We start from the raw sequence: 26,706 nt of genomic DNA, 5'->3' as shown, positions 1-26,706 counted from the left end.
ACAGTAACAAATGTGCTTTATAAACACAACGTTGGAACAATCAGAGAAAAAACTAATGTCAAAGTCTTAAAAGGGCCAAGAGCCCAACTAAAGCAAACACCGACCACCATAATGGTGACTTGAAACGAACAATTCCATAAAACATTACCATCTAAACTTCTGTTGAATCTCAAGTAGATGTATGACAGAAATAAAGTCAAACTGGTAATATTAAGTGCAATAATGTGTAATGGCACAAAGTCAGTTGTAGTTCTTGTGTTTCTCATTTTTCTGTTCTTGTTTTTTCTCTTTCCGTCAATGATTCTGCTTATTAACATCAGGTGTCACCACTAATGGCCAATCATCACTTAATTAATCACTTAATTATCTCATTAACTTCAACACTACTTCAGTGTTAATTTTAACACCCTGTAGTGTGGACACATATGTACACTGAGGAGTGTTAATTTAACACTGGGGATTTTGCTGTGTATAGGGCTATACAGCCATCTACTGGTCACACAACAGTATTACAGATGATAAATGCTGCATGACTCCGAGATAAATATTTAGTACTGTAAAATAGTACCCTTAAAACATTTATATAATTTGTTTGGAATAAATATTTTAAGTCTTCAACTTGTTACTGTATGTGGGAGTTCAAAGCAGTTTGTATTGTTAGATTATAATACATTTCCTCTCTCATTTTCCAGGGAGTGAAGCAACTTTTCCATTAACAAAATTCTGATGCTGACACAGAGGATGGAGTGATAGTACCAGAGATCCACTGTCCCTATCAGACAATAATCTTACTTTGTTCAGACACATCATCTTTGAATGACTGGTATCTTGATCTTCAGACACCTGATTTATTTTATTTTAAAGGAGCTGTATGTAGTTTTCAGCGGCCTCTAGTGGTGATGTTTCAGATTGCATCCAATAAGTTTACAAGCGTGTGCTCTTACGCGTGCTCGAATTTATGAGCGAGCACTGTGGGTACCGGTCAGACTGAGATGCAACACACAAAGCATCCCACAACATGCTGGAAACTCAGGTAAACTCCTATTTTTTACAGTCTATGGTAAACTCCCACTGCAACGTTACAATAATATTTTAAAGGAGCTGAATGTGAAGTAGTGCTTGCAGTGGCAAAATTCGGCACGGTTGATAGGGTTCCATACTTATCATGGTACAAGCATGGAGCATTAGTTCAACGTCAAGCTGATAAAAGTAGGCTACTTTTATCAAGGCTACTTTTATCAGCTTGACGTTGAACTAATGCTCCATGCTTGTACCATGATAAGTATGGAACCCTATCAACCGTGCCGAATTTTGCCACTGCAAGCACTACTTCACATTTTCTTCAGGAAATGTACATTCTAGGTTTGTAGATAAGGTTTCTCCATGATTCAAATGCCCTGCCGATGTTGATCCGTGTTTTTTACCCGAAGTTCATCCGATTCACGTCTGGCCTTATACGAGCTTCAGCAGAAAAAACTTTTTTGTTTTTTATCAATATGTGGAGTTTGTGTTGGAGTCTGTGTTTTGCTGGGCGCAGGTCGTTTCTTAGTGTTATCAGACATGTCATAAGTTGCATAAGTCATAAGTCCATGTCATAAGTTGCAGTGTCGTCGCTGTTGAGTGCAAAGTCAGTAGGCTAGACGAGGCGAGAGGCTTGGGAGTGCGCATGCAGGTGACGTCACTGGCGGTAAATCCGACCCGGGACCTTCACATATAAGAATACTTGCTTTCAGAGGTAATAGCAAAACCCGAAAACTGGATAATTTTAATGTGAGATTACAACCCCTTCACACACAAGCAATAAAAAAAGGATTCGTTTCGGTAAAAAAGCTACATACAGCACCTTTAATATAAAAGCAAATATTTTAATTTCCACTAGATTAAAACAAACACAGTTCACAAGTACACAAGAGGTTGCACTTTATTCTTATTAGTCTATGCTGAGCTTGGATTAGCATACCAACAGCATATGAATGTTAAGGGGATAGTTCACCCAAAAATAAAATTATCACTTATTTTACTCACCCTCATGCTGTCCCAGATGCATTTTACTTTCTTTCTACAGATAAACACAATTTAAGATTATAAGGAAAGTAATCCATCTCTGCGAGTCCTAAAGACGCTTTAACCCTCTGGGGTCTGAGCTGTTTTCTGGGCCCTGGAGGTGTTCTGACATGCTCTGACATTTGTGGTTATTTCTGTTACTTGTGACATTTTCATGGCTAAAGTCTAATTACACTGTATTCAGCACAAACTCTGCTACAATAATATATAAGCAACATGTATGTAAAAGTTTGTAGTTTTGAGATAATGACATTTATGTGTGGTTTGTGAAAATACAAAAAAAAATTCTCAATGAAATAAGGCCATGAAACCCATACTGATTATTTCTTCACAAGACTTTTTAAAATTGTATGACGTAACCTACAATATTTGCTCTAAAACTATGTGAAAATCACCCTGACTGCTCCTTCAGATAAGACAATATATTGATTTAAAAATTTTACCACGTGTTTTGTGTGAGAAAGCTTTATGCAGGAGGTCATTAATATGTATTGTTTTCACACCTGAGAAAGACAAAGACCCTCCCCTAACGGCCCTATTAGGAGCTATCAGGCCCTGTCATTCTGAGCAACCTTGCACAAAGAATGAGGAGATTTAAAAAAGAATGGCTGTTTGATTGTTTGGATTTATTTACAACACAACATAATCCAAAGATACACACCAAATGACAAAAAAACACTTATTGAAAACAATGATCCAAAGACAGAGACCTTTGTGCCATTCCTAAAAACATTGTACACCTTTCATTTCCAAGGTGTTTGATTTTCACTTTACCATGTTCATGTACAGAGACTCATGTGAATGTTGAAGTCAGCAGGACTCAGTGGCATCTGGGCCCTGAAAAAAAAAAAAAAGTGAACATACTGATATCAAGAGAAAGGCCTGCATGATTTTGGGAATAAATTTTAGATTTTTCTGGTTAAAATTGCTTTTTAAAATTCACAGAATACACACACACACACACACACACACACACACACACACACACAAATGTTTCCAACAATATATAATATAATGAACACCAGGTTTGTTGTGCCTTGTATGCATAGGCTATGAGCAGTGCTGGATAAAATAATAATAACAATAACCTATAGCAACCTATAAATCTTCCAAAAGATTTCAGTAACAACTAAGCTAGAGAAAAATATATTGATTATCATGTTACTTCAAATGTTTCCATTCGTTATGATGATATGAAATGAGATAATAGTAAAAACATGAAGCCGCTTGGTGCGTTTTACTTTTCAAACGCGATCGCGATGCAAAATATGATACATTCAAACGCAATCACGATCCAAAATATGATACATTCAAACGCGATCGCGCTCAAATATAAAACATTATGGTTACCATATCTACGTTTGAGCAGATATCCACAGTAACAGTAAACACGGGTCTAAATATTATAATATTCACCATATATCTAGCAACAGTTCAACTGCAATGTGACATTTATGCAACAATAACAAACTAATATGTAAGAATTTCTTACCTTACATCGTTCTTGTCTTCAAATCGCGTTCTTCTTCATGGTTCCTCACAGCATCGTAAAGTACTTGAGACTGAAAGTGAACTCACGGTGTGTGTTATCCAGCTGATGTGGGTGTTTCACAGGTTTGAGTCCTCAGATTATTTGCGTTTGAATAGCGCGCGCTCTCCCGTGGGCGGAGTCACATTAAAAATAATTATCTGAGATGAGAACGACTGACATCTCTCTTTACATACAGTGAGGAAAATAAGTATTTGAACACCCTGCTATTTTGAAAGTTCTCCCACTTGGAAATCATGGAGGGGTCTGAAATTGTCATCGTAGGTGCATGTCCACTGTGAGAGACATAATCTAAAAAAAAAAATCCAGAAATCACAATATATGTTTTTTTAACTATTTATTTGTATGATACAGCTGCAAATAAGTATTTGAACACCTGTCTATCAGCTAGAATTCTGACCCTCAAAGACCTGTTAGTCTGCCTTTAAAATGTCCACCTCCACTCCATTTATTATCCTAAATTAGATGCACCTGTTTGAGGTCGTTAGCTGCATAAAGACACCTGTCCACCCCATACAATCAGTAAGAATCCAACTACTAACATGGCCAAGACCAAAGAGCTGTCCAAAGACACTAGAGACAAAACTGTACACCTCCACAAGGCTGGAAAGGGCTACGGGGAAATTGCCAAGCAGCTTGGTGAAAAAAGGTCCACTGTTGGAGCAATCATTAGAAAATGGAAGAAGCTAAACATGACTGTCAATCTCCCTCGGACTGGGGCTCCATGCAAGATCTCACCTCGTGGGGTCTCAATGATCCTAAGAAAGGTGAGAAATCGGCCCAGAACTACACGGGAGGAGCTGGTCAATGACCTGAAAAGAGCTGGGACCACCGTTTCCAAGGTTACTGTTGGTAATACACTAAGACGTCATGGTTTGAAATCATGCATGGCACAGAAGGTTCCCCTGCTTAAACCAGCACATGTCAAGGCCCGTCTTAAGTTTGCCAATGACCATTTGGATGATCCAGAGGAGTCATGGGAGAAAGTCATGTGGTCAGATGAGACCAAAATAGAACTTTTTGGTCATAATTCCACTAAACGTGTTTGGAGGAAGAAGAATGATGAGTACCATCCCAAGAACACCATCCCTACTGTGAAGCATGGGGGGGGGTAGCATCATGCTTTGGGGGTGTTTTTCTGCACATGGGACAGGGCGACTGCACTGTATTAAGGAGAGGATGACCGGGGCCATGTATTGCGAGATTTTGGGGAACAACCTCCTTCCCTCAGTTAGAGCATTGAAGATGGGTCGAGGCTGGGTCTTCCAACATGACAATGACCCGAAGCACACAGCTAGGATAACCAAGGAGTGGCTCTGTAAGAAGCATATCAAGGTTCTGGCGTGGCCTAGCCAGTCTCCAGACCTAAACCCAATAGAGAATCTTTGGAGGGAGCTCAAACTCCGTGTTTCTCAGCGACAGCCCAGAAACCTGACTGATCTAGAGAAGATCTGTGTGGAGGAGTGGGCCAAAATCCCTCCTGCAGTGTGTGCAAACCTGGTGAAAAACTACAGGAAACATTTGACCTCTGTAATTGCAAATAAAGGCTACTGTACCAAATATTAACATTGATTTTATCAGGTGTTCAAATACTTATTTGCAGCTGTATCATACAAATAAATAGTTAAAAAATCATACATTGTGATTTCTGGATTTTTTTTTTTTAGATTATGTCTCTCACAGTGGACATGCACCTACGATGACAATTTCAGACCCCTCCATGATTTCTAAGTGGGAGAACTTGCAAAATAGCAGGGTGTTCAAATACTTATTTTCCTCACTGTACATATTACATAAACTGAGAATATTTGTTTTTTATATAAATTACTTCATTTAAAAGAAGAGAATTCAAGCTTCATGCCTGTGTGCCTGTGTGACTGATTGACTGAGTATTCGCTGAGTTATGGTTCATTTATTAACGTTTATTATTTATTATTATGGATCTCTTGCTGCAGAATCACAACAATAAAACAAAGTGAATACCATACTATCTGTATAAACCTCACACATAATATCAGTGAGTTAAGCCACTACATGATGATGATTATATTCTTATCATCAATCAGCTTAAAGCATCTGACTACATTTTCTCTTGCTGTTCTCGCCATAACAAACAGACACAGCTGCCAGAGAAAAACTAATGTTAAAAAGTCAAGAGCCCGACTAAAGCACACACGGATCGCCATAATGGTAACATCAAACCAAACTATTACTTTCAAATAAATAATCAACATCTTAGCCTCTGTTAATTCTCAATAAGAATTTCTGAAGATGTCTGACAGATATAAAGTCAGTCTGGTTACTAATAAGTGAAGCTGGTAATGCTGTTTGTGGAGTTGTTTAATCCGATCTTGAGAGATTTGATGTATTTTATCTTCAGTTGATTTCATCCAAGGTTGTGGCTGGAAGTAGTTCTTGTGTTTCTCTTTCCTTCAGTGATTCTGCTTGTTAACAGCAGGTGTTCATCAATAATCCACACTCATTATTCAATCACTTAATTATCTCCAACACTGAATAAGTGTTACATTAAACAGCCTGTAGTGTGCACACTAAGCAGTGTTCATTTCATCTGGGCAAACCCATGTGGGGCCTACATGGAAACTGGGGGGCAAAACTGGCTGGGCCCCAGTTAGATAGCCCAGGTCAAACCCATTTGGGCCCCACATGGCTGTGCTGGCTGGGATAATTGCATCCAAGACCTTCACTCTGATACTTGTATGCTTTAGTGACAATAAAGAATGTATATTTATTTGAATTCATATTTTCAATTACATTAATTTAACTGGCTGTATAAGTCACAATTGAAACGGTTGATGATTTTTAAAATATATTTACAATTTTAAATGTTAGAAGATATTAATTAAATGAAATAACTAAATACAATTATCAATTCAAAAATGGCAACAAGAACATTCTTTGTGTGACATATGTAGTAAAATGCCGTTTGAGGTCTGTATCTGACAGCAGGCCACGATTGTAATTTTCATATTGTTTAAATTCCTCTTATTTAATTTTGATGGTGTAAATGTATATCATGCTAACATTTACACCATCATACACCATGTATATCATGCTAGTGCGATGGCCATGGTTGCCAACCTTGATTACCTGGTTGAAGTGAAACTTTCTTGATGGCTGAATATATCACACACGTTTGCTAGTATTCTCTTTAAATTGTAACAGCTCAACCTAATCAGAGCCTAACATGCAAAAGAATCATCAGGAATAAACAAATATTCTCCGAAAACAAATACAATATTTTAAGTATTACACTGTAAAAATGAATACGCTATATCTAATCAATAAAATTGTGGCAACAGATTACAAGCAAAATTATTAATTAAATTTAACAAATTAGAATTGAGTAATAATTAATCAAATTAATTCCTTAAAAATTAACCATTTAAAATGAGTAAAATTTACAACAATTTTTTTTAAACAAATAGTTTTTTATTGCCAACATTGAAGACACCTCCATCAGGTGTCTTCAATGTTGGCAATAAAAAACTATTTGTTTAAAAAAAATTGTTGTAAATTTTACTCATTTTAAATGGTTAACTTTTAAGGAATTAATTTGATTAACAAGCAGAATCACTGAAGGAGAAAAACTTAATTTTAGTCACAATTATGGTGATCAGTGTTTGTTTTAATTGGGCTCTTGGCCCTTAAATCATTGACTTTAGATTTTGTTTGGCTGCTGTACATGAGTTATAACAGCCAGATGAACAAAGAGAAAAGGTGATCTGATGGTGTTGGTTATGTTTTAACATAATCATTATTTCACAAACATTTAACCTGAATCACTGAACTCATATTTTAAAATAAATATCTCATATCTCACAGTGTTAAAGTTAATGAGATAATTAAGTGATTAATTGTGTGATGATTGAGCATTATTGAAGACACCTGATGTTAACAAGCAGATGTTAACACACACCCACACACACACACAACATGCAAAACGTCACACATATCTTGCAAAAGCAAACACTTAATTCAAAACATTTTTTAACTCTTCTAAAAAATATATTTTTTGCATAGTAACTCTCCACACAAACATAAAATGATACATACAAGCCAAACTACACACAGATGAGAAAAATGTAAAACACTAGTCTCTTGTGTCTTTTGCTAGTTCAGAGTGCAGCACTCACATGTACCTGTGCACAAATACACTGGACTGAATCAACACTGAAATGACTTAAGCTGAAAAACTACACTACTGGCTCGTTAGAACCACTTTTCAGGAGAATTTGAATTTGTTACTATTGTGAAGCTGCAGTGAAATAATCTATATTGTATAAAGCGCTTTAGAAATAAAGACTTTCTGACTTGTCTTGTATTCATATTCTCTCTCTTGTGTGTGCGTGTGCGTGCATGCGTGTGCATGTGTGTGTGTGTGTGTGTGTGGTCCTTCTGGTCAGTAAAGCAGCTTGGCCTGCAGAATGAAAAGATCAGTTTATTTCAGAGCCAGGGAGACTGATTATCTGCAGCAGGTCAATGAATGAATGAATGAATGAATGAACACTGAATGAACACAGGACAGATTTACTGCTCACATATGGACATACACACATGATGTTCCTACTGTAATATTCATTGACTTTGTCAAGAGCATAAATGTAAAGTAGAAGAATTCAATGTAAACTCATACTTTTGTTTGCTGAATTCAGGGTTCAGAATCCTTCTTTCAGGCTTTACAGCAGTTGTAATGCAGACACACACACACTTAATACTTAGTGTCAGAGTTTGGATCACATCACGATGAGCAGCACTAGTACCAGTGATGATTGAGTTGAGCACAAAGCCTCATCAACAGTAATGGTGTGTTGACTCATTCATGCTCTGAAGGATCTGACGTCACTGTGATCTGAGTGTTGAGTGTTTACCTGCTGTACCAGGTGGCAGTGACTGACCACAGATGCTCAGACAGTCCCGATAATCCCTTCAGGACACATAAACACCTGATAAAGACTTACCACACCTGCTGTTCAACAGATGTGACCCATTAACATGACCTCAGCACCACATCATGATTCTAAATTAGATCCAAAATTCTAAATTGGACCCAACAATCATTGAATGATTCGAAATTAGATCCAAAATTCTAAACTGGACCCAACAATCATTGAGATGATTCGTAATTGTATAAAATTCGAAATTGTATCTAACAATCATTGAGATAATTCTAAATTGGATCCAAAATTCTAAATTGGACCCAACAATCATTGAAATGATTCGAAATTAGATCCAAAATTCTAAATTGGATCCAACAATCATTGAGATGATTCTAAATTGGATCCAAAATTCTAAATTTGGCCCAACAATCATTGAGATGATTCTAAATTGGATCCAAAATTCTAAATTGTAACAATCATTGAGATGATTCGAAACTGGATCAAATTCGAAATTCGACCCAACAATCATTGAGATGATTCTAAATTGGATCCAAAATTCTAAATTGGACCCAACAATAATTGAAATGATTCGAAATTAGATCCAAAATTCTAAATTGGACCCAGCAATCATTGAAATGATTCGAAATTAGATCAAATTCGAAATTGGATCTAACAATCATTGAAATGATTCGAAATTGGATCAAATTTGAAACTGGATCCAACAACAGTCATTGAGACATTTTCAACTGAGTTTGTTTAAAATTGCACAACTAAAACACATTAAGTCATTTAATAAAACCTGCTGTTTTGGGGTTCTCCTGTCTGATTAGCTCATTTGTTATAATCTGTGTAGTTTATAGACTCATTTCCTTTTGCTAACACGTATTTGTTTGTCTTCTATAATGTGCCATAAAACTAAACTCTAGTCCATAAAACAATCAGCAGGAGAAAACATGGATATATTACAAATAATGACACTTTTCTCTCACAATGCATGCAATATTTACTCAACATTTATTTATAAAGCACTTTCAAACCATAAGAATGGATCAAATTTACTTTGTTTCCTGGGAATCGAACCCATGACCTTAAGCTCTATTTCAGCATGACCTCACGTGAGTTATAAACCTTCATAAGAGTGAATGAGTTTCACACGTCAGATGGCAGATCTGTTTACCTACGTGCCTCTCTGCCAGTTCTAATGATCTTAACGGATTACGATCCTCACCTCTACCTGTCCATGCGTGTGCATCTATTTCTCCTCCTGTTGACGCAGTCTGGTGATTCCCAAAAGGGATCTGACGTGTCTTGGGACTCAGTCTGGCCCTTATAAAGAGGTCCACTCGAGCGTCCATGCATTGATCACATCAGTCAACAGTGCTTGAAGACTTCTCATCTCCATCTGAGAGAACATGGAGCCCATCAGCCACACCGTGAGCGTCCCAGACTCGGTTTATCCCCGCAGGCCGATGCGCGTGGTCCCGAGAGGAGCCTCCTCTCATTTTGTCGGGAGCACCATTGTGATTCTGTCCTCGTACGCCGTGGCGACATTGGCCATGAACTGCGGCAAAAAGATCCAGGAGGAGCGACTGAAACCATCTGAAAACTGATGCCGAGTGCCTCATCAAGAGCTGCTGCTATTTGATACGGACATGCACCTTGGAGAGACTTTCTTCAATAAAACGATGTGCAGAACGTTCCAGTCCTCAAGGACTCGGGTTGATAAATCTATGAAACTTTGTTGTGATGCTTTTCTCTACGATTCTGCTGAATCACAAAGCCAAGAACAGAGAAACAGACCATTATCTCTGCATCGGCTGTCATATGAGTCCACGAAAGGACGAGACTCTGGAACAAATGAACCAAAATGAGGCCTATGGGACCAGATTTTACTGTTCTTTTTACTGAAATGTTTTTTAACGCCACTTGTTATCACTTGTTTGTATTTGTTTCATTTTAATAGTGGAGCAGAGAAATACGCTGATAGTTTTGTAAAAAAATCAAGTGTGATTTGTTCATGTCAATGTGCTGAATTCATTAAAATGTTTTAATTCATTGCGTTTAAAGAGCTTGTTGGACCTTCCTTTATTGGTAATGCACTTCATAGAGCAGATGATATTATTTAACATGAATAGCAGATCAACCTTCACATATGCAAACATTATATATAGTGTGCAGAAGTCTTCAGTAAATATGGTAATGTGATAAGCATGATTCATTTCCACTCTACACGTTTTTTTTTCACCAGTGTAGTTACCCTGAGAATAAAAAGTCATTTAAAAACTAGATTTGTTTACATATTCTAAATGGTATTTACATGTGCAAAACTCAACACCACAGTACAGGCCCGTTCACACCAAGGATGATAGCTAACGCTAACCATAAAATTTTAATAATCATTATAGTTCCAGAAGAATAGTGAAGTCCACACCATGCATTCATAGCGGACGTTGCTAAGCCTCTCCATACAATATAAAGACACATGGTTTGTTTATTTTGGGTTTTTTATTACACACAGATACGGTTTTAATCTGATCCCCAAACTGTCACTAAACAGGGCTAGAGAAATAATCATTCATTCAGTCATTCATTCCCTTGAGCAATCTGGCATGCTGTGCTGCTCTTTCCGTGTGTCCACCACTAGATGAGATGGAGCGCTTCTGTTCGGCTGGATGTCAGTCCTGCCAGCAGAAAACAACAGGCAGTTTTACATTAACCAGATGAAGTGAAACACTATGCAATGCAGAAACAATCGTTTGAAATGAAGGAACGTCTGAGCCTTCGAGTCAGAGACCCTTCGCTAGAGGGAGCTTTGAAGACAAGCTTTTTTAATGGATATCAGTGGTGGAGAGTTTTAAGCTAAATTAACTACTTTTGTGAGGAAATTGGTTATTACTTAATGAATTCACAGCTTGTCTGCTAATATTCAACACATTTTTTGGCATTAAATATTTTCTTTTGAGTCAGGTTTATTTGGAGTTTATGTAACATAGGCCAGTAAGAGCTGTGCATGTAAACCTCACTCCCCTGGCCTCAAGAGACGCGCTAGCGACTGATGCTTGCTGCTGTGGTCATTGTTAGCGTGCTTGTCTCCCACGCTGGAGACCCCTGTTCGAGTCCTGCTTGAAGCGGGTCGAGAAGGACTGGTTACATTTGGTGCCGTGACCCGGATGAGAGTCAGTTTTAGGGGGTGACTGTAAGCCAGTAAGAGCTGTGTGTGTAAACCTCAATCCCTTGGTCTCAAGAGGTGCGCTAGCGACTGACGATCTGAAAACTGATGCCGAGTCATCAAGAGCTGCTGTTATCTGATACGGACATGAACCTTGGAGAGACTTTCTTCAATAAAACGATAAACAGAACGTTCCAGTCCTCAAGGACTCGGGTTGATAAATCTATGAAACTTTGTTGTGATGCTTTTCTCTACGATTCTGCTGAATCACGAAGCCAAGAACAGAGAAACAGACCATTATCTCTGCATCGGCTGTCATATGAGTCCACGAAAGGACGAGACTCTGGAACAAATGAACCAAAATGAGGCCTATGGGACCAGATTTTACAGTTCTTTTTACTGAAATGTTTTTCATTGTTTGAATTTAAAGATGAAGCCACTTGTTATCACTTGTTTGTATTTGTGACATTCTAATAGTGAAGCAGAGAGATATGCTGATAGTTTTGTAAAAAATCAAGTGTGATTTGTTCATGTCAATGTACTGAATTCATTAAAATGTTTTAATTCATTGTGTTTAAAGAGCTTGTTGGATCTTCCTTTATTGGTAATGCACTTCATAGAGCAGATGATATTATTTAACATGAATAGCAGATCAACCTTCACATATGTAAACATTATATATAGTGTGCAGAAGTCTTCGGTAAATATGGTAATGTGATAAGCATGAATGCATGATTCATTTCCACTCTAAGAGCTGTGTGTGTAAACCTAAATCCCTTGGTCTCAAGAGGTGCGCTAGCGACTGACATTAGCGGCTGCTGTCTTTAGTCTCCTTGTTAGCGCCTGTTTCCCACGCCAGAGACCCCCGTTAGAATCCACTCTGAGTGGGTCGAGAAGGACTGGTTACATTTACAGTACAATGAAAAAATTGCTATTTCACTGTACGACACTACTTGTTCATTTCTATGGTTCATTTCTCTGCTAACAGAGATCGACAGTTGTTAAACCATTACACTTTCCTTAATGGCATCTCACTATAATAAGAACATCTCTACTTTGAGGAGACTTTTTCATTATAGGCCTATTAGTTAACAAAACTACACACTTTAAACTCCTTTTTACAAATAACCATTGTACTTTGATATTTATCATGATACAGAATGATTATCATATCCATATGGCATTTATGTATTCACAGAGTACATTAAGGTACTTCCAAGAATACCATGTTATTACCCTCCAAAACTGATATGTGTTTGATATTGAAACAGAAAATTGTGGGCCATACATTTAGCTAGGCTATCTGAGGTTAGGCTAAACTGCGTCCAATTCACCCTTCGCCGGGAATTTGACTGACAGGTGATCTGACCAATCAGAACGCAGAAACTAACATTTTTCTGACAAACAAACCAGACAGGAGAGTTAGTAGATTAATGTTGGTGGACTTTAACTTGAAAAATGGTGTGTATTGACGTCTTGCCATGGTCGAAACAACATACCTTCTGATGTTCATTCATGTTTATTGGTGCTATGACTAGTAGTAAAGAGGAAGAGATGATCAGTTCATGTGCCTCTTGAACTGAGGCGTTACAACGATCTGTCACGACACATTAAAGAGCCACAAAACGGTATGAATTTCTTAAAAAAATAAAAAATAAATTAAAGCTAAGACTTGTAAAAACAAGGATCAACTGTTTCATATCAAACATAACCTGCTGTATCTCGTCTGTTGGCGCGTTGTCAGTGTCCTCTCTGCTACGCGATTTATTTTTTACCATGGCTTGTCGGACGTAGCAACAGTAACTAAGGGGGGCGGGTCATTTGCTCTGTACGAGTGAAACCAGCTCTGAATGGTGGAACGAATTCAGTGCAATTAGCAGCGGTCTTTTGGTCGTATTGTGGGTGACCTCTCCAGGAACGAACACAACAACGGCTCATCCATGAATAGCTTTGACACAAAGGATTATTATTCCAGCTCAGATGACCAAAGGCTAATAGCTTCTGTCTGCTGTCCTCAGCCCCAAAATAAAACACTTGAGCGAGCGTCGAGAGACCTGCGGCCCCTGCTTACGAAACTGTCTGTATCATTATGAATCACTCTGACAGGTCTTAACTACATGACATGAGTGAAAACATACATGCCATCTGAAACAACTTCCGACGGTAACCCCCGTTGGAAGAAGCCAGAGTGTTTCAGACTGAATCCTCTACAGCTCTGTAACTAGGGCACAGTGTTTTCGTTTGGGGCCAAAAACGTCTTAAAGCGGCGCACGGAGGTGGGATTATTCCAGAAGGAAGATTAGAGAAGGAATAATCAGCAAAACAAGCCTTCGGTGCCTGCCTGCTGAGAGAAATTATCATCTCTAATGTGAAGGCCATGATTATAGCATCTGTTTACTGCAAATGGCTTCTTCTTGGTATCATATATATCAAACGTATCAGTCAAGCAGATTAAATGGCTGATATTTGACCATTTTGAGCCACTTTTAGATACGCATTATGCATTAGTGTCATTTTAGTATCACTGAGATATTATGAGGCTATAGTTTTTTGGTAACACTTTACAATAAGATTCATTAGTTAACATTAGTTAGCTATAGTTAACATAAACTAAGAATGAACAATACTTCTTCAGCAATTATTAATATTTAATATCAATTTCAACATTTACTAATACATCATTAAAATCAAAGGTTGTGTTTGTTAACATTAGTTAATGCACTGTGAACTATTATTTTATTAACTAACATGAAAGATTAATAAATACTGTATCAAATGTATTGCTCGTTGTTAGTTCATGTCAGTAAATACATGTATGTTTGTTAATACATAATGTTAAACTTTATGTACTTCACACATTAAAGTTCAGCAGCTTGCTCGTAGTTTATTGCCGAAGTTTAGATCAACCAATGAGACTTTACCATGTGAGAAACAGCATATAATACGTTCATGTTGACATAGACGTGCTTGAAACGGAACAAGAAGCTTAGGTGTCCCAATTCTCCCAATGTCCCAGATTATCCTAATTCACCCTGGATTCACCTCATGTAATATACGAGACAGGTTTTGGGGGAAACAAAACATGTGCAGGTGACTCAGTGGCACATGATGAGAGGCAATTAGAAACAAGGTCACATGAAATAAAGCCACATTACCTATTATTATTATTATTCGAATGTATGATCAAAGTGTCTTTGTTTATGCCTATGTCTATTTATAGTCTTATTGCTTTTATTATTTTCCTTTGATAACTGCACTCACTAAGAACAAACTAATGGTAAATGCGTGTGTGCGCGCGTGCGTGCGTGTGTGTTTGTGAGAGAGAGAGAGAGAGAGAGAGAGAGAGAGAGGGAGGGAGGGGCGTTGTCATCGAGATGTCCTTCGACTATAGCTCGGGGAAAAGAGTGAGAGAGCAGATCAAACCGGAGAGCATCAGAACAGCCACTGGACGCAGCAACATCAGGTATGAAGGAGTTTCATGGACATATTAACAGTCATTTTGTGTTTTAGAAGATTATAACTCTGACGTGAGGTGTTTACTGTGTGCAGTTTGAGTAGATCAGTCTGTGTAATTCTTCATCCTCTTATGCAGGACTGTACGACACAGTTAAAGGACATTCATATGAACAGCTCAGTTAATCATGATGTTGTCTTTTATGATTTATTTTCCTCTTAAGATGAGCTGTGAAAACTTTGGGTTGAACTGAACCTGTTCATTTCTTTGATATATCAAACTAAAAGTTTCTGTAGGTTGTGATGTAAACAGTGCATCAAGATTTAACCTATATATAAACTCAAGTGTATTTTGTAATTTAGAATGAATTTATTGTATTATTTTTATTTTATTTGGGAATATTATATTTTATGTTTTAATGGATTATTTGATTTCAGTTTTTATTTGGGAATATATATTTATTTTATTACATTATTATTATTATTATTTTGTAATATATATATATATATATATATATGATGTTTTAATGTATTATTTTATTTAGTTACATTATTTTTATTTTATTTCTAATTTGGGAATATATATTTAATTTTTTACTTGGAAAAAAAATCTTACTTTCCAGTTTATATTTTCAGAATTTTGAGTTTAGCAGGATTCCTAATTCCTAGTTAGGATTGATTCCAAATTTTTACGAAAATTCCTCTTAAATTAGTTGAGGATTTCAGACAGATAAAAAATAAAACACATCAAATAACCAGTGATTAACTGAGCTGATCTGTTTATATCTTTTTAAATGAATACTTTTATGAATAGGCTAAGTGATTGTGAAGCGTTATATAATTCGTCACAGAATATGAATAAATGAATGCAAATGTGAATCAACGTTTCATGTTCAGAAGCATCATAATGTTAGTTGATGAAAGTTATAATAAAGTGTTTCCCATCCCAGATTATTTCTTAAAATATAATTTCTATTTCTTTTTTTTATAATTCTTTTTCTTATAATTTCAATTTCTTAGTTGAAAGACAAACGCAGGTGAAAATGGGCGTGTCCAGAGTTCTGCTCGGCCTCGCCTGCCTCGTTCTATTGGGTGCTGCTGTGATGAGTCACGAGGGGGCGTGTCTTAAGGACGGGAGACACAAAGCCACGCCCAGTCCTGAGCCCCGTCTGAAGGACTGCTCGCTCTACACAGAGAGTGCGTGCACAGTGCACACACTTTATAGTCCTCTCACAATCACAATCACACAGCTGATTCAAAACTGGTCCTGATCAGTTCATTAAAAACTTAGGTTGTTAATGTTTGTGTCTCTGTTCAGATTCATGTTGTTCTGAGACGGATGTCCAGGATCTCTCCGGCTCTGTGGACAACTCTCCCTGGGATAAGTGTGGTCTTCTCAGCCCTCTGTAAGATTATATTCATTCCCTAAATAGACAGGCTATGATTCATATTTACACTGTAAAATCTGGAAATTGATTGATTCAATCAGATATGATATGTTAACTGCTTTTAGCAGGTGATAATAGTTTTGCCTCATATTTGTGTTCAATCATTTTTTAATTATTTTTATTGTGAAGTATACTTAATATATATTAATCATATATGATACACAATATGTAAACAAGATTTAATAATAATAAAAAAACAAAAACAAAAACTATGAACTAATTTGGCAGAATTTTCTTTCTCAATTCACATGTTGAAGTATTTCCTATTAAAACAGGAAGTTGTGATTGAACATGTTACAGGGTTTGTCCTTTTTTAGACTCTAGATGGCAGTAGGTATTTGTATGTTTGTTTGGTTGATATATTTACTGTAGTTCATTAATTAGTTTGTAGTTTTAATCCTTGTTTAATTATTTAAATTATTTTTTGTATATATTTAGTAAGTTATTTTTAATCCAGGTTTGTTTGTTTATAATTCATGTTTATATATTTTTAATTTATTTTAATTAATTTATATATTTATTATAATTTATATATTATATATTTATATATTTATTTTTAATGCAGGTTTGTTTGTTTATAATTCATGTTTATTTATTTATTTATATATATATTTATTTTTAATGCAGGTTTGTTTGTTTATAATTCATTTTTATTTATTTATTTATTTATTTAGTTAGTTATTTTAAATCCAGATTTGTTTGTTTATAATTCAAGTTTGTTTATTTTTAATTCATTTTTATCTATTTATTTATTTTTCGCTTATATGTGTGGTTTTTGTGCCTGTGAAGTTTTGTGTAAATGCTCATTATATATATATATATAAATATATATAACAGTTTCTCTCTCTCTCTCTGTCTGCAGCTGCGAGTCCTTCCTGAAGCGTGCGGTGTGTTTTTATCGCTGCTCTCCTGACGCTGCTCGCTGGCCACACCCACATCATGACTCCTCCCTGAAGGCGGTGCCTCTGTGCCACAGCTTCTGCAGAGACTGGTGAGGCCCCGCCCACTCATGCTCACACTCTGTCTTCAGGTCCAAGGCCAAAACCTTTTGTGTTGCGCTGTTGGTAATATGATGACCAGAGATGTCACTGTTGCAGGTATGAGGCCTGTAAACTGGACCTGACGTGTGCTCGAGACTGGGCCACCGACCCAAGAGGACAGAACTGCACCGGCGGCTGTGTGTCTTACCAACAGGTAACATCATACCAAACATAATACATCAAACTCACAACTAGATCTGTACATTTCTGAAGAAAATGTGATATTCGTCTGGGCAAAAATCATTGATGTGTGTTTTGGGTGGTTGCCAGGGGGTTGCTATGCAATTGCTAAGGTTTTTTAAATGTTTTTAGTGTGTTTCTAAAGCGTTTTAGTGGTTTTTGGCACATTTCTGTGTGTTTTGGGTGGTTGCCAGGGTGTTGCTATGCAGTTGCTAAGGTTTGTTTATATTTTTAGTGTGTTGCTTAAGTGTTTTTAGTGGGTTTTGACACATTGATGTGTGTTTTGGGTGGTTTGCAGGGTGTTGCTTTGCAGTTGCTAAGGTTTGTTTCTATTTTTAGTGTGTTGCTTAAGTGTTTTTAGCGGGTTTTGACACATTGATGTGTGTTTTGGGTGGATGCCAGGGTGTTGCTATGCAATTGCTAATGTTTTGTAAAGGTTTTTAGTGTGTTTCTAAAGTGTTTTAGTGGGTTTTTACAAATTGCTGTGTTTTGGGTGGTTGCCAGGGTGTTGTTATGCAATTGCTAAGGTTTTTTAAATGTTTTAAGTGTGTTTCTAAAGTGTTTTTAGTGGTTTTTGGCACATTGCTGTGTGTTTTGGGTGGTTGCCATGGTGTTGCTATGCAGTTGCTAAGGTTTGTTTATATTTTTAGTGTGTTGCTAAAGTGTTTTTAATGGGTTTTGATACATTGATGTGTGTTTTGGGTGGTTTGCAGGGTGTTGCTTTGCAGTTGCTAAGGGTTTTTTATGTTTTAGTGTGTTGCTAAAGTGTTTTAGTGGGTTTTGGCACATTGGTGTGTGTTTTGGGTAGTTGCCAGGGTGTTGCTTTGCAGTTGCTAAGGTTTTTTTTTTTTTTTTTTTAAATAGTGTGTTGCTAAAGTGTTTTATTGGGTTTTGGCACATTGTTGTGTGTTTTGGGTAGTTGCCAGGGTGTTGCTTTGCAGTTGCTAAGGTTTTTAAAAAAAAAAAAAATGTTTTAGTGTGTTGCTAAAGTGTTTTAATGGGTTTTGGTTCATTGCTTGCAATGTGTTCCTAGGGCATTGTGGGAGGTTGCCAGGGTATTTCTATGCAGTTACTAAGAATGTTGTGAATATTAAGGTGGTCTGAGTAGTTTTTTGTCGCATGTACTGCTATGTACTGTATTGCTATGGTGTTGTGGGTGGTTGCCAGGGTGTTGCTTTGTAGATTTATTAATGTTGGTAATGTGTTGCTAAGTGATTGATGTGTTAAACTTTGGCACATTGCCAAGTGTACCTAGGGTATTGTGGGTGTTTGCCAGGTTGTTGCTATGCAGTTGTTAAGGAGTTGATAATGTGTTCTAAAGGAGTTTTGCACATTGCCATGAGTTGTGGTTGGTTGTCAGGGTGTTGCTATGCAGATGCAAAATATTTGGTGTGTTTATTAGTGTTTCTTAGTGGTTGCCATGGTGTTGCAAGGACTTTTTAATATTTTGATTGTGTCCCTAAGTTGTTGCTGAAGTGTTTTGAGGACATTTGAAACATTGCTGTATTGCTATGATGTTGTACGTGATTGCCAGCATGTTGCTATGCAGTTGCTAAGGTCTTCTGAATAATTTTTTAGTATGTTGTTAAGTGGTTGCTTAGGTGCTCTGAATAGTTGTAGCACATTGCTATGTATTGCTGTGGCATTATTGGTGGTTGCCAGGGTGTTGTTGCTAAGTTTATTATGTTAGAATGTGTTGCTAGGAGGTTGTTAAGGTGTTCTGAGGATGTTTGACACATTGCTGTATTGGCATGATATTGGTATGCAGTTGTTAAGAAGTTCTGAAGAGTTTTTACATGTTGCTATGTGGTTGTTTAGGTGTTCTGTTACTAGGGTGTTCTGGGTAGTTGCCAGGGTTTTGCTGTGTGGTTGGTAAGGAATCATTCATGTCTGGGGCTTTTGTGTTGGGCTTTAATTACACAGAGGGACAGTTTTAACCTAATCTCCAAATTGGGACTCAACAGGGCAAGAGAAATAATGAAGTTTGTTCACATCACTAGCCGCGTTTCCATTAGCCTTCAAATTGCGCAAATTGAAATTGCGCATTGAAAATATGCCCAATTGAAGCACGTCAATTTCGCAAAAACTCCCATATATCGCAAATAAGTTTTTACGCTCACATGAGGTGGTTTATCAGGCAATTTGAAAAAGGAATATTTCGCAAAACTGCAATGGAAACAGTTTTTACGCATTTACAGGTCACCTGACGTAGATGGAGCGGTATGTTTGGACAGAAGACGAGACAGAGTTCTTCATTAAACTCATAAAAGACAAAAGTGTTACAGGAATACTAGACTCTAAACAACAAGGAAATGCCACAATCAAGACCATTGAAGCAGATATGAGGGAGAAATACCCAGAAACACCTCATATGTGCCGCTCCCAAGTATAAGGGGTTTTCCTTGCCATTAATGCTTGGATAACATGCCTACGTCTCCTTCCATTAAAAATAATGGCTAGTGCGGTGGCTGGGATATATGTAAACCCATACCAACATCGGTTGCCATAATTATTGGAATGACTTATCGGGAGAGGAAAAAAATCACATTTCAGTCGCAAAACATCAGTTAATGGAAACGCCGTCATTTCGCAATAGTTTTTATCAACATTAACACAATAGCGCAAAAGTTTTGTACAAATCTGTTATGGCAACGCGGCTACTGTCTGATACAAACATCACTACAGAGGTTTCCCACATAGCAATTTTTTTCTGGCCCATCTCCGGTCCACAAAGCCCCTTTTTACATGGCCCACATACTGCAAAGAATGACGGCCCTGGAGTGGCCAAGTAACTGGCCTGGGTCTCAAGCAATTACTAACCCATAACTGGTCCAGCACTGGGCATGAATACATAGGTTTTAGTGTTGGTACCGATTTTCAGCCTTAAAGAGGCTACATGCAACTTTTTCCCCAAAATAAACGTAACAATAGCCTTTTTATTTGACCATTTATGACTCAAACATCTCCTGATGGGCATACTGACACCTTGTCAGCTCACAGTGGGTGCACCTATAAGCCTGTATCCTATTTTTCCTATTTTCTGTCGGGTCGGATTTTTCACGCGCTGTCTGCGGATGTGACGTCAAGCTCATGTTAAACGTTTCAGATCACTCTGCCACCACCGCTAGTCAGCAAACAAACTTAGTTTCTCAAACAATATATGTATTTGACTGTTCTTACCTCTGTAAACATAATGTTGACTTCTTTGCAGCGGATGACTTGCGAAGTGTGCACGTACGAGAGCGAGCAGAAAGGAAGAGCAGTTCCGTTTTTTGGCCACAGGTGTCAGTCGCGAGTTTAAATTTCAGAAAATCGCATGTAGCCTCTTTAAGTAAACCAGAAACGGTTATGTATGCTGTGACACTCTGAAAGATTTTATTAAATCATTATGCAGAAAATGTTTTGACAGGATACAGACATCAATAATCGGATTATGAATCTCAACAATATATATAAATATTCAGATAAATTCTGAACATCACAAAACAAGCTACTAAAGTCACAAAAAGCTTTGTTGATTGTCACCATTGTTGAGATTCGTATGTTGATTCTTTATGTTTCTGTGCTCCTGATGCCACAAGGCTACAGTTAACCATGTGAAATGAACTGTTAATGTACTCAGAGATTTGACTTTAAGTGATATCTGGGAATCATGCCACTACATGATGACGACATCACCAATAAGTGACCATCATTATCTGATGAGATTTTCTCCAGCAATCTTCTTGCCATAACAAATGTGTATCAGTGACACAAAAGCAGCATAAGAAATACTAATGTTAAAAACGTAAGGGCCAAGAGCCCAACTAAAGCAAACACTGATAATCATAATGGTGACTGTTTTTTATTTTTACAATAATTCTTCAACACCTAAACCTCTCAATAAGAACTTTAGTATAAAATAAATAGTCAAACTGGATTGTAATGAGTGAATATGCTGATATCTTGAGAGATCTGTCAGTGTTTAATGTTCTGTTGCCCCCAGTCTTTTGGATTAATTCAGGAAATACCTGTAAAATAACAGTGTTTTTCTGTGAAAACATTTAAGGATATTTTCTGTTAAATTTTTTTGCACTTTATTTAAAACAGAATATTTTACTTTAATTTTAAGGAGATAAATATCCACAACAGGAATAAAATGCGGTGTATTTTATGACAGCATATTCATAAAATGATGCCCCTTTATTAACAAAATTAATGAAATATTGCATGATTATGATTAAACGATCACAGAAATTTTAATCAATTCAGTATTTCAAGCTATAGTATTGTTAAAAATGAACCTTTTAAATGCCAAGTCATAACAGATGAAACATTATCATTTCAAATGAAGTAAATTGTCAATCAGTGAAGTCAACTGCATTAAAGTGCACTTAATTGGCCCAAGGTCACAATCCTGATTTGGAGCAGATGATCACTGGATTGATCTGAGACACACACTCCTCCCACCAACAGTCGCCCTCATGTTGTTTGCTGTGATCATGCTTTGCCATCATTGCCACACATGGCCAGCTCTGGCTGACAGGAGACATGCCATTGCCAGCGTGAGGACACATTGGGGCCAAGATCACTTGCTATGTGGGTTGTTCACATCACCATCAGAACTGGAGAGAGTATGTGACTTCAGGCATGGACACAGCTGGAACGTCTTTGGAAAACACACACACACACACACACACAAACACACAGTGAACGTGTCAGTTCATGTCACATTTCCTCACCACTGACATGCTGTACATGTGAAAAGAGAGAGAGAGATGTGAATCAGTGCAACCGGCCTTTCGTACAGTCAGTTTCAACGCTGAATGTGGTTGATATAATCTAATTTGTTGTTTCAACATTAAAAAACATTGCAACAATACAGAAATGGTTGTAAAAATGTTACAAAATACTTAAAAATCAACATTGAATTTTAACAACATCTGTCACAATATCAATGTTAATTTGATTCGCTAAATCAAAACATATTCAACTGTGATCCAATTTGGATTCACTCATAAATAAACAATGAATTATTTATTTGGTGAATGGAGTTGTCTAGTAATACCAAGATAAAGCAAGTGTTTGGCTGGTCATGTGATCCCAACATGATTTTTAATGTTAAACAGACTTTTCTGTCATTCACTTCTTTAGGGGTAACATATTTTTTATGAGGTTTAACAGTGAGCAGGACTTGATTTAATCATGCTGAATTCACTGGATGGTGAAAGTGTCTCTATGAAGGTGCTTGATAAATCAAGAGAGATAAAGCCAGATGTCGGCCGGAAATGAAAGTCATTTCGGAAATGGAAGTTATGATTTTCATAAAAGATTATACTTTTTTTTCGCAGAATAACGTGCAGTGATGAATCATTGCCAATAAGAGCAGGAACATGAATTAAGACAGTAAATCGAGTCATAGTTGATCCCATGTTGGTTTTACGATCACTGTGTTTCTGTGGAAATGCCGCTGGCAGTAAAAATTCGTAATCAGCACAATCATCATCACATGTGCATAACCATGAGTGACAGAGAAACACACACACACTTCACATGTTCTTCTGAGGGGTGAAAATCACAGCCAATAATGAGATAGAGAAAGCAGAGGAGGTGTGTGTGTGTGTTCTACTTTGTGGAATCATTAAAGCTGATGTACGAATTTAACGACGGATAATGTTAGCAGCGGATCTGAAATGTTTTCTCATCATTACACATCATATTTTTGATGCTACATGGATGGTAAGATCCCACATAACTGCAGCTGTGCTCTTCACATTGCTTTAGTAATTAAATTTTTATTTTCCCAATTGAATAACTAGCAGTCTGAAGAACTATTGAGGTTGTAAGTTCTGCTGTTAATGTATATTTACTGCTAGTTTTTTATGTTTTAAAAATGCACAATACCAAGCAATTACACACTGCATTCTCAGCATTGCCACAAGGGGCCACTATTGCAGCATTAGCGTGAGTCTTCTTCTAAAGTCCTGCTTCTAAATATAAGAGCCAGTCGCCAATCGGTAAAGTGATCGTGTGACAGCTTAAGATGCGCGCTTAGGACTTCACATGAAAAATAAGACCTTTTTACCACTATTTGAGTGGTAAAAACCTTACCTGGTGCTTTAGAGAATTAGATGTTTCCCCATTCGAAGAAATAGGAGCTGCACTATGACTGAAATAGCTGCTCGAGAAGCATTTCAAAGATGGCCACCGAGTGATTTATAAACCATTTATTACGTTTTTGAGCATAGACCTGAAAATAAAATTTCCAACTTAAACTGTCGTGAATCTTGAATGCTTTACAGCATAGACTTAAGTTTGATCTCTTTTCAAAGACAACACTTGGCAGATTATTGCTGAAGTGAAAAAAGTTACAGAATTTTACGTTTATTGTCATGAATAATGATACTATTTTCAATTTTTCTATGAAATACATATTTTCAAAAACATGTTTTACTCTAAAACTGAGAAAATCAAAGCCACAAATCTAAAATTAGCTTTCAGTCAGGTTTTGTTTGACTGCAGTACCAAACGCTTCCACTAGATGAAATTCGCCTCCCATTCATTTCCAATGCGCAAATTTTGGACCGCGAGGAGCACAAGTGGGACTGTTTTTTCCCCAGACCATTTAACCTGCTCGAATCATGTCCATGATTTTTTGTGTGTGTTCACATAGCAAGTGCCAAAACCTTTACCAAGTTTCGTACCATTCCAATGAAGTAAAAAAAAAAAAAAACGTAACTTTTTCGATCAAAAATGACCGAAGTGCACCGGTACTTTGATAGAACAGTTGTTTGTTTGCGTACTTGTGAGCATATTCTGATCATCCATGCATCTGTGTTTGTTGATCAGATGTATCAGCACGGGCGAGACCTCTGCGAGAGTCTTTGGGGAGACGCCTTTATGACGGTTGAAGACGACCCCGGGGAAGAAGACGGCGTCGAAGGCCTTAGCTGCGGCTGTCTGACTCTCAGCCCCTCAGATCGAGAGGTGATCGCGGCCCTGAGGGTTCAGGAAGGAGACCCCGAAGAACTGGACACCACCAAGAGCGGCCTGCCCCAGTACAGAGCGCCCTGCCCCCCTGCGCAGCCTCAGACACGCAGTGACACAGCGCCACCACAGGCCCGGAGGAGCAACACCGTCCTGCGCAAACGCTCCGTTTTGGCCACCGATATGGAAGGCAGTGGAAGTGGCTTCTAGAACATTTGTGTTCTAGATCTGTTGAATGTTTGTTATCAAGTGTTCTATTTTTATCTTATCGGTTGAATTTAAAGTAAACGAATGCTTTCTACCGTAATTCTATTGTCTATTTAACACAGTCGACAAAACAATCCTGGATAGACTTAAACTAGTTCTGTAAATTTAAATTCTGCTTATTTTAACCTGTTAAAGGTGCACTGTGTAATATTTAGGAGGATCTGTTGACAGAAATGCAATATCATATACATAACTATGTTTTCAGTGGTGTGTAAAGACCTTACATAATGAACCGATATGTTTTTATTACCTTAGATTGAGCCATTTCTATCTACACACACCTCGGGTCCACACCAACACGCACCAACACGTTTTGTCACTATTTTGTTCTTCGTGCTAAAGCTAAAGTCAGCAAATAAAACACTGACACAATGATGAACAAGTAACAATAATATTCACAATAACATATTGTTTTACTGAATAATTAAGTAAACCTAATTTGTTAATTGATCTTTGTAAAGAAACCTCACTGTTTATCTGGCTACTCTCTGCTGTCTCAGACGACGACATCACTTCCTGTCGGCCACCGTAACTTCTGTTGGGTGCAATTCACAACCTCACCACTAGATGTCGCTAAAATGACACACTGCACCTTTAAAGGCAACATGACAAGTTGAATTTATGTCTGAATCTTTTCGAATATTTGGTAATACTTTACAATAAGGTTTAACTACATGAACGAATAATGAACAATACTTCTATGGCATTTATTAATCTTAGCTAATGTTAATCTCAGCATTTACTAATGCATTTTTAAAATCAAAAGTTGTGTCTGGTAACATTAGTTAATGGTCTAACCCCAACATGAACAAACAATGAATAACTATTTTTATTAGCTAACATTTAACAAAGATTAATAAATGCTATATAAAATATATTGCTCATTATTAGTTAATGCATTAACTACTACTAATAAATGAGACCTTATTGTAAAGTGTTTTCAAATATTCTTATTCACCTGGAAATATGACAAATTACATCAGGAATATGGGTTGCGAATCTTGTTTTATGTTGAGTTGAACTGTTTATTCAGTGTGTTTTTGTATTTGCCCACTGCATGAAACTACATCATTTACAAATATTATTATGGCATTTTTGTCTCAGTTTAGACTTTGTCTAAATGTTGCTATTGTCGCTTGTTTCTACAACTGTGATATTTCATGATAATCACAACATGTGGAAGTATGGATGTCTCATTTCTGCTAACATCACATTATCATACATGCATATAGCCTACATTTTACATCTTTACATTTCGCACAGTCGTATGTGTAATTTATGTCTGTGTGTTTTGAGTAAATGACTTTATTAGTGAAAACACAGATATGATTCAGCTGTCATTTACTCAAAGTATTTATACTGGCGTATATAAAAAATGATGCTGTAAAGAAAGACTGTGAGAGCACTGTAAATTCTGTTTGACTAGTTATGAATGAGTGTACTAGTTGACTGTTTAACAGTGAACGTGAGGACATTGTGTTATGTGTGTATGTAAACGGATGGTCAGTGTGAGCAGTTTGATGTTTCTGTATTATGTGGCTGCCTTGAGTAAACGTGTTTCTCTTCTGATCTTATATGTCTTTAATTCATAAATAAACTAAATTAAAAATGGTTCTTTTACCTGTTCTTTTTAAAGCAGTTTAAACCCCTTTAATCCCGTCATTGTTATTAT

General features: G+C 37.1%; 1 protein-coding gene across 1 annotated transcript; it reads left to right on the top strand.

Moving 5' to 3' along the window:
- Positions 1-14,752: 14,752 nt before the first annotated feature.
- rtbdn (retbindin) lies at positions 14,753-26,645 on the top strand. The gene is made up of 6 exons (XM_084135407.1): positions 14,753-15,143; positions 16,154-16,330; positions 16,452-16,539; positions 17,444-17,572; positions 17,679-17,775; positions 24,630-26,645. The coding sequence occupies exons 2-6, from the start codon at positions 16,177-16,179 to the stop codon at positions 24,975-24,977; spliced, it is 816 nt and encodes a 271-aa protein (XP_083991533.1). The 5' UTR covers positions 14,753-15,143; positions 16,154-16,176; the 3' UTR covers positions 24,978-26,645.
- Positions 26,646-26,706: the final 61 nt, after the last annotated feature.

Source organism: Abramis brama, assembly GCF_963993115.1.
Source record: "Abramis brama genome assembly, chromosome: 1".
Lineage (NCBI taxonomy): Eukaryota > Metazoa > Chordata > Actinopteri > Cypriniformes > Leuciscidae > Abramis > Abramis brama.
This window is presented reverse-complemented; position numbering and strand designations above follow the sequence as displayed.

What these genes read in the sequence shown, in the direction of transcription:
- rtbdn (XM_084135407.1), top strand. Translation starts at nt 16,177, where the DNA reads ATGGGCGTGTCCAGAGTTCTGCTCGGCCTCGCCTGCCTCGTTCTATTG. An exon ending in TGTGGTCTTCTCAGCCCTCT is followed by an intron (nt 16,540 to 17,443) that starts GTAAGATTATAT and finishes CTCTGTCTGCAG; the next exon opens with CTGCGAGTCCTTCCTGAAGC. An exon ending in GCTGTGTGTCTTACCAACAG is followed by an intron (nt 17,776 to 24,629) that starts GTAACATCATAC and finishes TTTGTTGATCAG; the next exon opens with ATGTATCAGCACGGGCGAGA.